Consider the following 16,102-nt stretch of genomic DNA (forward strand, 5'->3'; position numbering starts at 1 on the left):
ATCAAAGTCTCCATAACAAGAACTCTTACTTCCTGACCATAGTCAATAACCTCTCACTCAGCCAAACCAGTTCCCTACGCTATACTGAAGAGACACAACCACACTGAAACTGTGCTGTCTGTAGTTTGGAAGCCGTTCCTTCTGGAATAGATACACTGCTTACATTCTAATCCCACATCATGTCATTCGGCTTATTGAAAGCCATGTGTGGTGTTAAGGGGTTGCCTGCCAAGATATCAAAAAGCGTCATTGTTTTCCTTGTCCCATCGTAAAAAAACATATTTGCATATTAGCCAGAATCCCCTACTCGAGCAACAATGGCCATAATTCCCATGCCCACAAGCCAGTCTTCATTGGCAAACTCTCTACTCCCTGACCCTCTCTACAGAAATGCATTGTGTACATGCATAGAAATACATTATTTAGTGCCTATAATGTTGACACCTGCAATGGCTGCTACTCTGGTAGTAACATCCTTGGGGACAACATATTTAGTTGTATTTTATTAAATACCATTAGAGAGTTTTTTCAGTTAAAAATAAACTGTATTTTGTTTTGTTCAACAGTGTAAAGCAGGAAGACCTGCACAGAAGATGCTGAATACATATTATATGAGGCATAGATAGTATTATAAGTACAGAGAGGACAAAAAAACATTTTCCACTGTTAGAACATGCTCGTTTTTAGATTTTTAGCTCTCTTGTCAGGCTCTTGAGAACGGAGTTCCTGGCATGTTTTCATTTTTGGAACTGGAAAGTAGAACACAATATATTTGCTTCATTCTTTAAACGTGAGTTCAGCACATATTTATTTATACATACACAGATGTCCTGTCATTTGAGGATAAGGACAATCTTGTTTTCAGTATTAATGGTAATATCTGGCTGTGATATTAAAAATTATGTTTTTCTGCTTTTCCTCCTATTTTTCTTGTTACATTTGCTGTCTGAAAATAAATTTATCATCCCAAAGAATGTATGCATTCTTACATATGCACAGAAATCGTCAGGACAAAAGCTTATCTTTTTTTCCTCTAAACTCTCTTAAAGGCAAGCAAATTGCTTTATTTGTAAATCTTTTTTTTTTTTAAATAATAGTTCAGTTTTGTATATGGAAACATAAATTGTGAGAAACATAATACTGTATTTAAAATAAATTACACTTAAAGCAATTTAGCTTTATTGTCCATCAGCACAGTTATCAAAGTAGAATACAAGACTCTACTTATCCTGCAATTTTCTGGAACCATGTATAGACAAAGAAAATAATGATGTAGCTATCACTACCTTGAATACAGATGCAAAGCTAGTGCAATATTCTACACCTATTATCAAATCCACCGATTGAAACCAACGGTTACTCGTGGTCATCGACCCACTTTAGAATGCAGTGATTTAAGTGCCAGGCCCACATTTATTAAAGTGTTTGCGGCAGTTTTCTGCATAACTTTGCACTACAAAGAACTAGCAAACTGCTTGCATGTGTATTTATTAAGTGTCTGTTTTGTGTCGCAGCTGAACTGTGTGTCAGTGCTCCATATTTCTGTCCAATTTGTGCCACAGTTGTGTCTGCACTACAATTCTACAGCATGAACAAAGTGCACCAAAGAAATGGTGCACACTTCCAAAACAGTGCAGGGAGCGCCAGATTCATAATGACTGTGCACCAAAATTCAGTTTGCACAGTTTTTGATCAATGTGACCCATAGAGTCTAGAGATGTTTCATAATTGTTTACTCTGCCACATATCAGGGCTCTTTTGCTCCACAAATTGTCAGGGTTACATATGTTCTGCATACAAAAATTAATTTTAATTTTAAAAAGTTTTATATTTCTATTGTCTGTTCTTTTATTTTTATAATAAAATGTTTAAGGGAATTTGATCTGTACACTTTGTAGCAGCATTATTTACTGTATCTGTTTCATATAACATTGTTTATGTGTACAGTAATATTAATTATATGTACTGTGTGGCTGCTACATCTACATACGCTTTATTACACTGAAATTATTAATTATTATTATTAAGCAATTATACGCTTGAATGCTGAAAGCAACCTTTTAAGTACTAGATTTAAAATGTGGCTTTAAATGTTTTCATATATTCCACATCATTGCAGCACTGCAACTTCCAAATAGTCTGTGTGATGAGTCTATCAAAAATCATTGATTCACTGTGGCAGAATTAAAACCATTTTCCATAATACTTACATGGGAATCAATTACATAATAATTAAAAATGTACCAGTGTTTTCACAAACTCTTCTTTATCTTTGCATTACATGTTAATTTTATATAGTATTTGGCTGCATTTTACATGTAGAAATCACCATTTTTCAGATTTTTGTTGATTGTGGATTGAAAAAATGAAAAGAAAAAAAAATTCGGCTATTTTTTCACTGCCAGATTAAATGTATCATAGTAGATATGGTATATGTTTTGAAAGATACATCTCTTTGTTATCTGACCCATTCACTAATAGAAATGCTTTTAGCATTCATTTACACATCCTGTAAAGTTATTTGATTAGCTCTTTATTGATTAAATGAGTAAGCGAAAGAACTGACTAAAAAGATAGGATGATACTGTAGTTTTTAGTTTAGACCATGACAGGAACAGATATGCATTGTTTTCAGAGAATCTTTTAAATACATCTCTCTGGTGAGCAAGTAAAAGAATGGTTGCTTACTTTTTTATTTTGCTGTAAATAAGGGCAGTATAATTGATAAAAAATAAATTGCTGTATATAGTTGAGTATAAGCTGACCCAAATATAAGCCGAGGTATCTAATTTTACCACAAAAACCTGAAAGAACCAATTGACTAGTTCCTAGGGTTGGATATGAATTGGTTAGAGCCTCCACCCAACATATAGCTATCCATCCCCTGCTCCCAGTATATAGCTAGCCAGTCAGCACCCTGCCTCCCAGTATATCGTTTTCCACCCCCCTGCCTCCTTTTATAGCCAGCACCTTGCATCCAGTACATAACAAGCAAGCCTCCTGCCCACAGTATTCCCAATACATAAAAATAAACTATTATTTTGCACACCAGTGACAGGTCCATGCATGCTGGCAGCGCACAGACTATGATGTTAGCTGCTTGCTGTATTATAGTGCATATACGGCCAGCACGCACAGACCTGCCGCTGCTGGTGGGCAGGGATCAAGAAGAGTACCAGCAGGGGTGTCGGAAAGGTACAGAGTTTATTTTTTTAGATACCCATGTATATGCCAAGTGGTGCTTTTTCAGGAAAGAAATTGTGCTGAAAAACTTGCCTTATACTCAGGTATATATGGTAAAATCTTTTTTATAAGGGCACCAAAGATAGAGTACTGTTGGATAAAAAAAATCATGTTCAGAGGATAGTGCAGAAGGAGGAGTACAGTATGGAGAAGAATAGGATTAGGGATAGTGAAAAATTAGCCTGTAGATTACACTTCAACTGACTGATATTAGAAGTTACCTGCATTTATCTAATAGTGCCTTCCTGAAAAGAAACCCCAAGGGGAATACTAGATCAAATAATACTTTGAATGAGCAATCAATCAGACAGCAAAAAAGCAAGAGAGAGAGTAGTGTCACAGATAAGTTTATTTTATCAATAGCACTTACTGCAAATTTGGACCAAGTTACCCTCATTACCTATTTCCAGCAGTTTCTTTGCTATCTTTCATAGCTCAGGCCATCAAAGGCCATTAACTGTGTTTTATTATTTCTGTGATTCTGCTGGGGTGCACGAAAGAAAGTCAGTGGATGCTTAGTGCTCCAGGCAGGGGCATTGTTCAGTTTGCTTTAAAAGGGGGAATCAAATTTAAAAATTTGGTAAAAAAAACTATATGAACCCACTGGTACACTTTAAAAGCCAAGAGAGAGGAGCATACCAAATAGTTAGTGGTGTAATGTGTCAAAAGGGGTAGAACAATCCAAAGGAATGAAGAATAATTGAATTTTGAAGTCAGCTGAAAGGAGATTTTTTGAGACTATATTTTTAGATAGTGTGGAGTACAGAAACCTGATTGTTCATGGTAAAGTAGATAAAGTTAGATAAAAGGCAGTCAAATCAAGTTCACCATTCCCTAAACATCCCATACCCTTGTGTAGGGCACTGTAGAATCTTTCTGTTTCCCAAAAAAATGTTATTTTTTAGAAGTCCGTTGATTTTTCATCAGCTTGGATATTTACATTTATGTATATTAAACATAGAAAGATGTAGAAAGGAGAAAATGTATCAGAAAACAACCAACCGAAAAGGTCCCTGTGGGGGTTTAGGCAGAAGAAAGCAGATTGGGTGGGGCTCCAGGGCAAAAAATGAACAGCAGGAAGTGGGATTCTGTTTTGTAATGAGAGACACAGTGAGTGGCCTGGGATTGGGACAGTGGGCTTGAGATAGACGGGGAACAGTGGGTGCTCTGGGGAGGAGAGAGCGGGTGGGCTCAAGGACTCTGGAGACCATCTCTCTTCTTTATAAGTTTGAAAAAATTAAGTCACTGACCGGGTTATAAAGCAGAGGAACAGCAACGTCAAGATGTCTAGATGGATGGACTTTGTCTATAATATGATTTACTTGTACATAGTGCTATTCATTTACAGCCCAGTTACATCTAGTGTAACCCATACAGTGTATAACCCATAGAGATGCATTTTTCTCTAAAGACATTCTAACTTGACCATATATACCGACCCCTTTTTGTCTAAGAAGGATGATAATGTCCTTACTAGAGATAGGCAAATCGATTCTAAAGCAGTGGAATTCGTTTAGAATTTCAGAAAACTTTGTTTCGGGACAAATCTGAAGTTTACGGTGATTTGTGGGAACAAATTTTATTTTTTCCCCCTTTATTAGCAAAATGGCCATGAGCACAATGTGTAAAATGGGACAGAGAACTCTGGGAAGAAAGAAACACCCTAAATCACATGTGCAGACATGTAAGCCAATCAGCGACCGGCAGGCTTATGTGATGTCACAGCCCTATAAAAAAAGCCATTTGCAATCCCGTCATTTCACACTGCATGTGCTGATGTAGTGAAAACAGTCCAGGGTGTCTGTTTTGGGTGATCTGTATACCCCAAATTTCAATTCTTTTTTCTGCTAAAGTTGATACGAAGAAATCCATGTCAAATCACCATAGTTGTTGAAGTGATTTTTTCTCAAAGTCCAGGGTGTCAGTTTATGAGGTTCTGCATTCCCCAAATTTCAATTCTTTTTTGTTGCTAAAATAGATATCAAGAAATCCGTGTCAAATCCACATAGTTGCTGGAGTAATTTTTGCTCAAAGTCCAGGGTGTCAGTTTTCTGGGTTCTGTATTCTCCAAAGTTCAATTCTTTTTTGTAGCTAAAGTTGATATCAAGAAATCCATGTCAAATCAACATAGTTGAGTAACCAATATGTCAGAAAGAGAGGTGGCAGGTGGAACAGGCACAGGTCACAACACAGTAAGGGGACGTGAGGATGAAGTCTTTGAGGACAGTCAGCAGCTGCTTGGCAGTGAAGGCAGACAACAGTGGGCGGGAAAGAGATGTGGAGAGTGGCACGGGAGGTTATGTTGCACTTGCAAGTAGTCAGGCTGTGCATACTGAGACCATTGAGAATAGCAGTGACAGGGAAACACAAATCGATGATGATGTAGCCAATCGCACTTGGGAGCCGGGTGAAGCAAGGGAGAAGAGAGTGTCAGCTTGCGCGTCAGGCAGTGAAGCAGGCAGCAAGTCGCTACAGTGGCTGTGAGTCAGCCAGGTAGCAGCAGTGCGAGGACGTGAGACAAACGGTGGTAAAATCACCAACTCGGCGATATGGAAGTTATTTGTTAAGACAACAGAGGAGCCGAACGTGTGTATATGTAGAATCTGCGGGCAGAAAGTGAAGCGTGGCCATGGAGCTAACGTTGGCACCATGGCCTTGCGTCAACACATGCAGCGTCACCATCCAATGGCCTGGGGTGAACGTGTCTTAGATGTGGTGGTCAATCCTGCCGCCACAGGAAGCAGCACACATGCCAGTCAGGGTTCCAGCACCTATGCCGAAGGGAGCTGTTTGACATCTGTGTCTTTGACATCATCTACTGGTCCAGATGCTCCTGCTCCTCGCTACACATGGCGCCAGCAGTCGTTGAAAGAGGCGATCACATTCCCTCCCTTTCCAAGTAGTGGACTCTGCAGCATTCAGAGACCTAATGGCTGGTGTCAAACCGAGGTGGAGAGTTGCAAGACAAAATTTATTTTCCAAAAAGGCAGTATCAGCCCTTCACAAATATGTAGAACAGAAGGTGGGCCAGTCCTTCAGCTTATCGGTTTCTTCGAAGGTGCACGGCAGCGCAGACGTGTGGAGCTGTAACTACGGTAAGGGCTAGTACATGTCCTTTACGGCCCACTGGGCGAATGTGCTTCCCCCCAATCCACACCAACAACTTCTACAGGAGACGCCGCTTTCTCCTCCACGTTGTCAAACTGCTGCTCCTGTGCCAATGTCGCCTCCTCCTTCTTCACCACCACCTCAGCCTCCACAAGTCTAAGTGCTTCTCCATCATAGCACATGTGCAGAGCACAGCAGTGGCACGCAGTTCTACACCTTGTTTGCCTGGGTGAACGAAGTCACATAGGGGAGGAACTGCTCCGCGTCATGCATGAAGAAATCAATGTGTGGCTTTCTCCGTGACAACTGCAAACCGGAACCATGGTGACAGACAATGGGAGGAACATGGTGTCCGCACTGCACCGAGGAGGGATGGTCCATACACCCTGCATGGCTCCCGTTCAATCTGGTTGTCAAAAGGTTCCTGAAATCTTCCACCCATCTGCAAGACATTCTAAAAATGGCCAGGAAACTGTGCATGCACTTCATCCATTCTGACAAAGCCAAGCACACCCTCCTCAAGTTGCAGCGGCAAAATACCGCTCCCCAACATAGGCTGATATGCGATATTTCCACTCATTGGAATTCCAGCCTCCATATGTTAGACCGCCTGCATGAACAGAGAAAAGCCTTTAATGATTTTGTGATGATGCAAGTGGATCAGAGTACTCCCCTGTGTTGTTTTGATGTCAGCCACTGGCAGCTCATGCGTGACCCCCTGTCATTTGCTCAGGTCCTTTGAAGACGCCACGTTATTTGTCAGTTGCCAGGTCTACGGTATGAATAACGTAATTCCACGGCTTCATGTCCCGGAACAGATGCTGCAGAATCTGTCTAGTCGGGGCACTGGAGAAGTGGCGACTACATTTCATGGCCACATGAGTCCAGTGGGGACTGAACTGGAGGAGGAGGAGGACATTGGAGCACAAGCAGAGTCTGGTGAAATGTGTGGTTTTTCTACTCAGGTGACAGGAGAAGAGGAGCAGGAACATCCGGAGGAGGTAGAAGATGAGGCAGATGACCCAGAAGCACCGTGGCAGTATACAGTGGAGATGGAGGCCGGGAGTCCCTCAGAGTCACTTGCACAGATGGCCTGCTGCATGCTGCTTTGCCTAACCAGTGACAGCCGAATAGTAAACATCCGGCATAGGGATGACTTTTGGCTCTCCACCTTCTTGGACCCTCTCTACATGTCCAAAATTGGTGCCTTTTTTCCAGCTGCCGAGAGGGAGGAACAACTGGCATAATTTACTGGCGTACTATAGAGAACTACTGTGCAGACAGTTGGCCGCTGCTAATGTGCGCCATTGTCAGTCCTCTGTCAGGTCTGACCAGGGGATTCCTGGCAGTCATAACTCACATACTACTGCCACGGCTGCTGTGGGGAGATGGGGCGGGGTAGGAGCAGCAGCAGCTCCATCAGCAACATCTTAAGTCTGGAATCATTAATGAGCACCTTCCTTCACCCGCCTAGTGAGGAGGGAAGCCGACTTGGACAGCACTCTACCACCTCAGGTAGACGATCCTCTGGACTACTGGGCTTGATGTGTGGCCGCAACTTGTGGAGTTTGCAGTAGAGAAGCTGTCCTGCCCAGCCAGTGGTGTGGCAACAGAGCGGGTGTTGGGGGCCATCATTACCCAAGGAGAACCTGCTTGTCCACCAGTAATGTGGAGAGACTGACCCTTGTCAAGATAAATCCGGCTTGGATCTGCCAGGATTTCAACACAGCAATGCCTTATGCATAAGATTAGATCAGTCATGACACCTCCCCCAAACGTTGAGAAATGAATCTGGATTCTAAATACCTGCCTCAGCCACTATTCTGATGCTGCCACCTGCCTGATGCCACACATCTGCTGCCAGTTTCTCCATTTGCCTCTCACCATCTTTACCAGGGACTGGAATTGTCACTCACCTCAACACTCTGTCATTGTGCTACTTTTTGACCTGCTGCTGCTGGCACCTCAACTCTCTGTCACTGTGCCACACTGCGGCCTACCATGTTGCTGCCACCTTCAGAATTTGTCATGTTGACACTCTCTGACCTCCTGCTGCTGCCGCCACCTCCACACTCCATAATTTATCATTGTGCGACTCTGACCTCATAATGCTGCTGCCCCCCTGTTAACAGAACAGGTTCTGTCATAATCTATGGAATCATCTGATGTCAGTGTAAAATGAGTGAACTCTTTGATGTTATAGTGGGATCTTGGCCCTCAATCCAGTCCTTTCGAGCTGGCACAGACATTACCTTGTAAGGCTGCGTTCCCGCTTCACTTATTTGGTCAAGTTGGCCCCTGGAAGTGGCCATGGAATTGAAGAGTGAAGCAATTCTAAGAGCGGCGGCTGTCATGTGTGTGTCATACTAAAGCATTGTTTGAGCATGGCACAACGTTCTACAACACCCTACAGGCTCTCTGCAGCCAGGAAATACCTGTTTTTTAATGTGATTCCACATGATTTGGATCAAATCAAATTTTGTCAGAAAATTCAACGAACTCTGTGAATCGAATTTATGAAAAATTCGCCCATCTCTAGTCCTTACAATGGTGGGGATATTTTTGGCAATCTTCCTGTCATAAATCTACTCAATGAATGATTTGGGATACTTCACTTCCCAATATCAAAGCAGATCAAAGTGTTTCCTCTTCCCTGCTCACTTATTGGCAGGTTAACCTGCTTTAGAATTTAGTGTAGCTGTAACAGCAGGCAGAAGACCCACTGCATGATGCTACAACCTGCTAGACATAATAATTATATCTCTCCTGTTTTACCTTATGTGGCCTTGCTGCAATACATTGATATTTTACAGGTTTGGCAGGGCCATTTTTCCACACCAGAAAATATGGTGGATTGATGTACTCTCATTGCAGTGATGGACCTACCAGGGTGCATGTACTGGTAGTTGCCTCTTTAATGCGGTCTTGAACATAGCCTGGAGATTTAAAAATAACATTGAAAATACAGTACAGTATAGAAGTAATTTAATGTCCAGGAATATTGTTACTCCTCATACACAAATATTGTACTACTGACTTAAGTGAGGTAGGCCATAGATTTAGACAAGCTAGACCAACAAATTTATCAAATTGTGCGGTATGACAAATTTGATGCATTTGGGTGGACATGTTAGATATATGGACACTTCACTTGCTTATGCCAACTTCATACAAGTATGCCTATAAGCCATTTACTGAAATTTTACATATTACTTTATCCAGTCCTTTAATTGAGAAATAACCTTGAAAACCAATTAGCACTGAAAACGTTGAGTGTAGTTAAATGTACAATGTTGAAGGTTGAGGCAAGATAACTTTAACAAAAACATGTGAGTATTTATTTGTGCTATAACTAAAATGCTTTCATTCCCTTTTGTGAAAATGCGAATAGTTGTCCTAGTTAATAGATGAAATGATGCAGCAAATGTTATGTTTGCATTAATGTCACCAAGGTTCATGATCAAAAAGGTTAACAATGATCATTTAAGGTTTACAATTCAAAACAAACTTTACCATATAAAAGATTGGTATGTATTCATACAGTGAATTACAGTGAAATATACAATCATATTCTACATTCACGCGATGTATGCATACATCAGCGCCAGGTACAGGAGGAGGGGGTGAGCGCCATAGTGATATATGGCGCACGTCGCTGTATTCCGGAGAAAGGTAGGACATGTCCTATTTTTCTCCCGTGTATGGAACCATACAGTGCCGCATATGTGCAGCACCGTACCACTCCCATACGGTGCCGTGCACCCATTGCCGCGTATGGGAAGTAGATACGTCGGATATACAACAGCCGTATACATGTCCACCATACATTCGTGTGAATGTAGCCATACACTGCATATTATGGTTTGTGCACTAGACAATAATAGACAGTCACTGGCTGTGTGGAATTTATCCCAAGGATCTTGATTTAGCTTTGAAGCTCAATGGTTGTATTCTGGCCTTAAAAACTATGAAAAACATCAGGGTCAGAATGGACCAAACAGTAGTCCAATTGCAAACCAAACAAACAAAATAAAACATACTCATCTACCAAAGAGTGCTGGTCTCAGTGTACATATGAACATACAAACACACATCAGTGCATAATAGTATTTTGCATGGACAAGTACATGAGGACTAAATTGTTGTTTGTTGATCAAAAGAGGTTGTACATGGAACTCATTTGTTTCTTCCAGCTATCAAGGTGGAGAAAAGAGGTTGTTTACCCATGGTTCCCATAGTTTGTTGAAAGATAGAATTTTCCAGCGACTCTGGGATATAGTTAGTTCATCAATATACATGGTGTTGATAGTCAGCCACTTTCTTAATGGTAGAGGGTAATGTTTATTTCCACCATCTTGTTACACACTATTTAGCTAAGGTAAAAACCTTATATGCCTCAATGTTTCAGAGGTATTTTAGACATAGTTTAAAAGAGTGAGGCCACTTCTAGTGCTTTTTGAATGGTGGAGACTGTGAGGGAAGAAACTAAAAAAGAGATTAAAGACCAATAACGTTACAAAATTGGACATTCCGATAAAATGTGTAACAAGTGGCCACCAAAGTCACATTTTCTCCAGCAACTGTCTGAGACTAAAGGCTAAAGGTTATGCTTTATTTAGTCAATCAATCAGGAGTATAATAGTATCTGAAAATAGTTTTAGTCTAGTTATTTTGTGCTTTTCAGCCAGGCATTGGCTAACCTGATTGAAGATGACCAGTCAGTAGCAAGATAAGACATTTTTATATCTCGATCCTACAACCAAATCAGGTAGGATTTAGTAAATATCAGGTGTTGGTCAAGAATATTGTAAAACGGTTTCAGTCCTTTTAATCTTGGGTTGGTGTATAATCATAGAAGGGATGAGCTATGGGATGAGGTCTCTAAACTTGAGGTGTTTAAAGAAGGGTTGAAGTTGTGTGTATGAGAATTGTAAAATGGGGGTGTAGAATTTAGTTAAAAAGGCATAAAAGACATCATTGCCTTGTGGATTACCGTAAATATATGCGTCCTAAACTTTTCCATAACTGAGAATTTCAATGGGTAAAACCTAATGCTACTTAATCTAATTCTAGTTTAGAAATATCAAATATAAAATTTGGCTCTGCTAATTTGTGGGCTTCAGGCTATTCATTTATCATAGCTGACATGATAGGAGAAATAATGAAAGGGGGAATAATATTCCAAAGGGTTGGAAATAATAAGTACTGTGGTATATAAGTTGTGATTATTTGTGTCTCAATTAGTGGAAATGAGGGGCAGTGAGTACCTTTGGTGATATCAAAGGGCATAGATAATGTACCTAATGTGGGATGAATATAAAGCAGAAATACTGTAACTCTGAGAATATTGCCCAAGTCCAATAACTGAAAGCCTCAAGAAGGTGAATGATCAATTTATGCAGTCAAACGATGTCAAGTGCTAATAATACTGAAGGGATCTGAAGTGAGTGAGTTTGATGTAATAATTCTATCACTCTTCTTGTATTGCCTTTAGTATTATCACTCTTCTAGCGAAGGCGAGTCATTGCAGTTTCTGCAGTTCCTCTATGGATAATGTAATGGATGCCTGATCTAACCATTAAATGTAATTTGCAATGGACTTAGTTGATAAATCTAAAGTATCTCTGTCAACCATAATTAATGAATTGGTGTTGTGAGCTACAGATTGGTGGGTAAAATCTTTTTCAGAACAATGGTGGGCCCTCAAGACGTCATAGAGATCAGGATGCCAAAGTAGTTTAGATAAAGAAAGCAATTTAGTTCTTAAAGGGGACGTATAGTCTATATGAAACTATAGACTAGTTTTCACTGTTTATGTTGTAAAATAGGAGTCCCTTGGATACACAGGATATCACAAGAAGTGGACTGGATGAATTGATGGTGTGGGTGAACTTGTTTATGGAGTTCAGAAGACATGTGTTGAAGCTACATTTATAGGGGATCTTCTGCTGATGCAGTGTGGGCAGCACCGTGGATCAGTTGTTAGCACTACAGCAGCGCTGAAGTCTTGGGTTCATGTTCCATCCAGGTCAACATCTGCAAAGAGTTTGTATCTCTCTGTGTTTGCTTAGGTTTCTTCCGGGTCCTCCAGTTTCCTCCTCCTCTCACACTGCAAAACATACTGGTAGATTGCTTAGATTGTGAGCCCCATGGGGACAGGGACTGATTTGGCAAGCTCTGTGCAGTGCTACATAATCTGTATGCGCTATATAAATAATTATTATTATATTATGATCCATGCAAGTTGAAGTCTCTGCTTGATGCCAAAAAGGCAGCATATAGTTAGAGCTGTTAAATAGTTAGGGGAGTTTATCTATTGCTCCACAGTGGGACAGCTGTAAGAACAGTAAAGTGGAAGCAGAAATTTGCAGACATATAGCTAAATGGAAAGAAGTACCAGATCGATACCACATCAGCACTGCTACATCTCTACATAGTGAGGAGTATGTGTGTTAGAGACGCAGGAGGGCTTTATTGTTGGCAAGTGAAATATGTAATCTTTATATGACAGCTGCTAAACAGGATAGCAAGGGGTTAAGTAAGGCAATGTCATACAGCAGGGGGAATGTGGAGGAGGGGATGACATGATACTTGCACTTGCAGCTGCATGGAGTGTCAGTGCCTCATTTCCTCTTCTGGTGGAGACATTTTCTTCTTTTTGAGCCTCCCTCTCTGCTTGGGGATTGGCCATAGCTGCTGATTTTCCTCCTTTCTCTCTACAGGAGTTTAGCCCTCCAGAGAAAGCTGGAGTGTAGAGCATGCTGGGAGGAACAAGTGGGGAGGGAAAGAGGATGGTGGAGACCCCCTCTCTCTCACTATATTCAGATTCTGCTGACCTCTCCTCCTGCCATCCAAGGATGTACTGCGATTAGCTGTATTTTACAGTACATGTCCTGGCTGCCTAACCTATAGTAACAGCACTGAAAATGCCGCCCATCCCTAAACAGTAGGGGGCACCTCCCGAGGCAGAAATCTCAACCTGCCTCATGGTAGGTGTGCTTGTGGAGGCATATCAGTAACTGAAATTCGCTTAAATCAGCTTTTTAATGTTTTTTTTTTAAACTGAATGTTATTTCTCTTATTTAGTTAAATATTAAAAACCTTTTTCTCTAGGCAGTGGAGCTCGATCCTCACAAAGGCTTGTCCCTCCCAGAAGTTCCAGACCAAATTCTGTACACAATTGGAAGCTGTATCCTTATTATTGGCTCAGTTGGTGTTGTTGGAAATCTACTAGTACTGTATGCATTTTACAGGTAGAGTATCCAAAAAATAATTATTTGTTTCTTTGGTATGTAAATTACTATTATATCACTATTTCTAGATACTGCATCGCTAAAATATAATTGTAGTTAAAATTGTAGCTTTATAACACACACATTCATAATATCACTACACTTCTAACTCATATATAGTACTGCATATGATTCAGATGCAACATACTATATGTGATATTTTTGGTGGATTTGTTATACATTCACTTTCAGTGAAGGTCAAAATGAAAGCTCTTTGTGGATTTGTAAAATCCTTGTACCCTTGTAGTACCCCTTTAATCAAATAAAAAAAATCTAGAACAGAAATTTGAAAGTAACCAGTAGCTTATTTGTCTACATGTCAAGACAGAGAAAGAGCTGCAGGACCTAAGATCACCCACAAACACTGTCTCTGAGAAAGACAGACAGATAAATAGACAAATGCAAGCGAATAAACACAGTAAAAATAATCAGGTCAAATCTAATATGGAGGGGAGGTACAGAATTATTAGGAAACATAGTAGTCAGATAAAATAGCGAGGGCTGGAATACACATTATAAATAAATTAGGTATTTATGGAGTTCCTGGGAGTGAATCACAAGCTCAAAGTCTGCAGCAACCCATTCAGAGAGTTTTGACTCAGACTGCATGATTTTTTTCAGATTTCCAAAACCTATTTGAAGGAGTCCTGGAGAAAACGAACCCTGCTTATTCGTTTCTTATTTAGGACATTTATTGTTATTTTATCCCTCACATTATTAAGACATTTTTTTTTTTTTTTTCAGTAATAAGAAGCTGAGAACAGCACCAAACTACTTCATCATGAATTTAGCTGTAAGTGACTTACTCATGTCTGCTACCCAAGCACCAGTCTGTTTCCTGAACAGTTTTAACAGGAAATGGATCCTTGGTGGAATAGGTAATGTAACTGCATTAACATATTCATTCTTTTTGTTTATTAGAATTTACTTCTTAGTTTTCAATATAGTTACAAACCATTCTCTCATCCTTCCTTTAAAATCAAATCCCACATCTCCACAAAATAAAAGCATTATACTGCGTTTTGACAAGATTGTTATCTTGCAATCAAGAGGACAGGGTAAACATAAGGTGAATTATGCACATAAAGGTTATAAATTTAGCCCTGTAACCACTCCTAAAAGTCGTAGAAATGCACTCTCAAGGTAAATTATGCATCCAGTAGTCCGATGTAGTGGTTCCATCGCCAAAAACGATCCCCTTAGTGTCCGGAGTTCCCTGTGGTTCCTAATGTTAATTGGATAGGCACATAGCATAGATTCTTGAAGTTTTAGGTTAAATAAAATAAATTTACTAACAAACATCCATAAAACCACATGTATAAAATCAGTCTGTATTAGACGCCAAATGCCTCGCCCTACCAGGTTTTTGCCTCTTCCGCCTTCTCCACCAAATGTGTACAATTCATGTTGGTTGAAAGCCCAACTTAAGCACAGCGGCTCCTCCAACAAGCTAGTCACAGAGGTGGAACAAATTAAAGAAAATTAGGTAAATAATATCCACCACAAATGTTGCTAACTCTAAAGTAATTGCAGAGCTATGAAACCAAACTAGTTCCATATAGAATCTAAACCATAAAATGCTGTAAAGATAAAAGAAGCATTGTGTCCCAAATAATCTTCCAGATACACTTCCTGCTCAATACACAAGTGCTGGGGGACCAGGGGAGAGGATGAAGACACTGCCTTCAGTCTGAAAAGCCAGATCACAGAGGGACCCTTCAGGCTCATAGTCATAATTTTAAAAGTTGATTTAAAACTTTTAAATGGATAACAAATATAAGAAGATTACCGCAGTCACAGTTCCTGGGTGTATGAGTAAGTGTCCCTGGTTTATCATATCTGATTTTGATGATTCATTTTCTTTAAGGCCTCACGTACACAAAATATACATTTTGCGGACCACAAGAAGGGGAACGTGATCCCTTGCTTGCGGCCTGTCTGACATTGGTGGGTAAGCACTTCACCATGCATGTACCCAATAGCAAGCAATGGGGGCGTGAGTTTGTCGCCATTTGTACTTACAGCCAAATTACAGTTGTGTTTATGAGGCCTAAAATCTAGACTTGTATCCATGTAGGATACTGGTCAGGTGATATATAAGGAAGGTTCCTGGTTGGCAGCAGACATGTGCAGTTGCTGACCAGGCCATGAAAATATATATCAGAACCACTTTAGGACTGAAAAACTTTATTGCCTTTAATAGTCTTAATGTTCTGAATTAAGGGAGAATTCCAGTTTTGTTTACAACATATATCACTGTATTCACTTTATTATAAACTTGAGCCTGGAAGACATTTGAAGTAAATTGATGATTGGGGATGAAACCACTTTTGTATAAAAGCCTTTGGTTGTCTGGTGTGGATGAGAACAGGTTGATGCATGGCATAGATCTAATGTTATGCCTTCATTTACCGGCCATCTTCTGACGTCACTCCTTTCTTCTTTGGCAGCTTCTTGGA

General features: G+C 40.3%; 1 protein-coding gene across 3 annotated transcripts in view; it reads left to right on the plus strand.

Annotated features, from left to right (window-relative positions):
* LOC140070862 (melanopsin-B-like) overlaps positions 1-16,102 on the plus strand; it is a 73,873-nt gene that overhangs the window by 26,044 nt on the left and 31,727 nt on the right. For 2 of the 3 annotated variants that reach the window (XM_072117890.1, XM_072117873.1), the window contains exons 2-3: positions 13,465-13,604; positions 14,388-14,521. In XM_072117890.1, the coding sequence (XP_071973991.1) occupies positions 13,465-13,604; positions 14,388-14,521 (274 nt within the window). The remainder of the gene's footprint in view (positions 1-13,464; positions 13,605-14,387; positions 14,522-16,102) is intronic. The other variant, XM_072117881.1, reaches the window with a different exon arrangement.

The sequence above is a fragment of the Engystomops pustulosus genome, chromosome 1 (genome assembly GCF_040894005.1).
Source record: "Engystomops pustulosus chromosome 1, aEngPut4.maternal, whole genome shotgun sequence".
In the NCBI taxonomy this organism is placed as follows: Eukaryota; Metazoa; Chordata; class Amphibia; order Anura; family Leptodactylidae; genus Engystomops; species Engystomops pustulosus.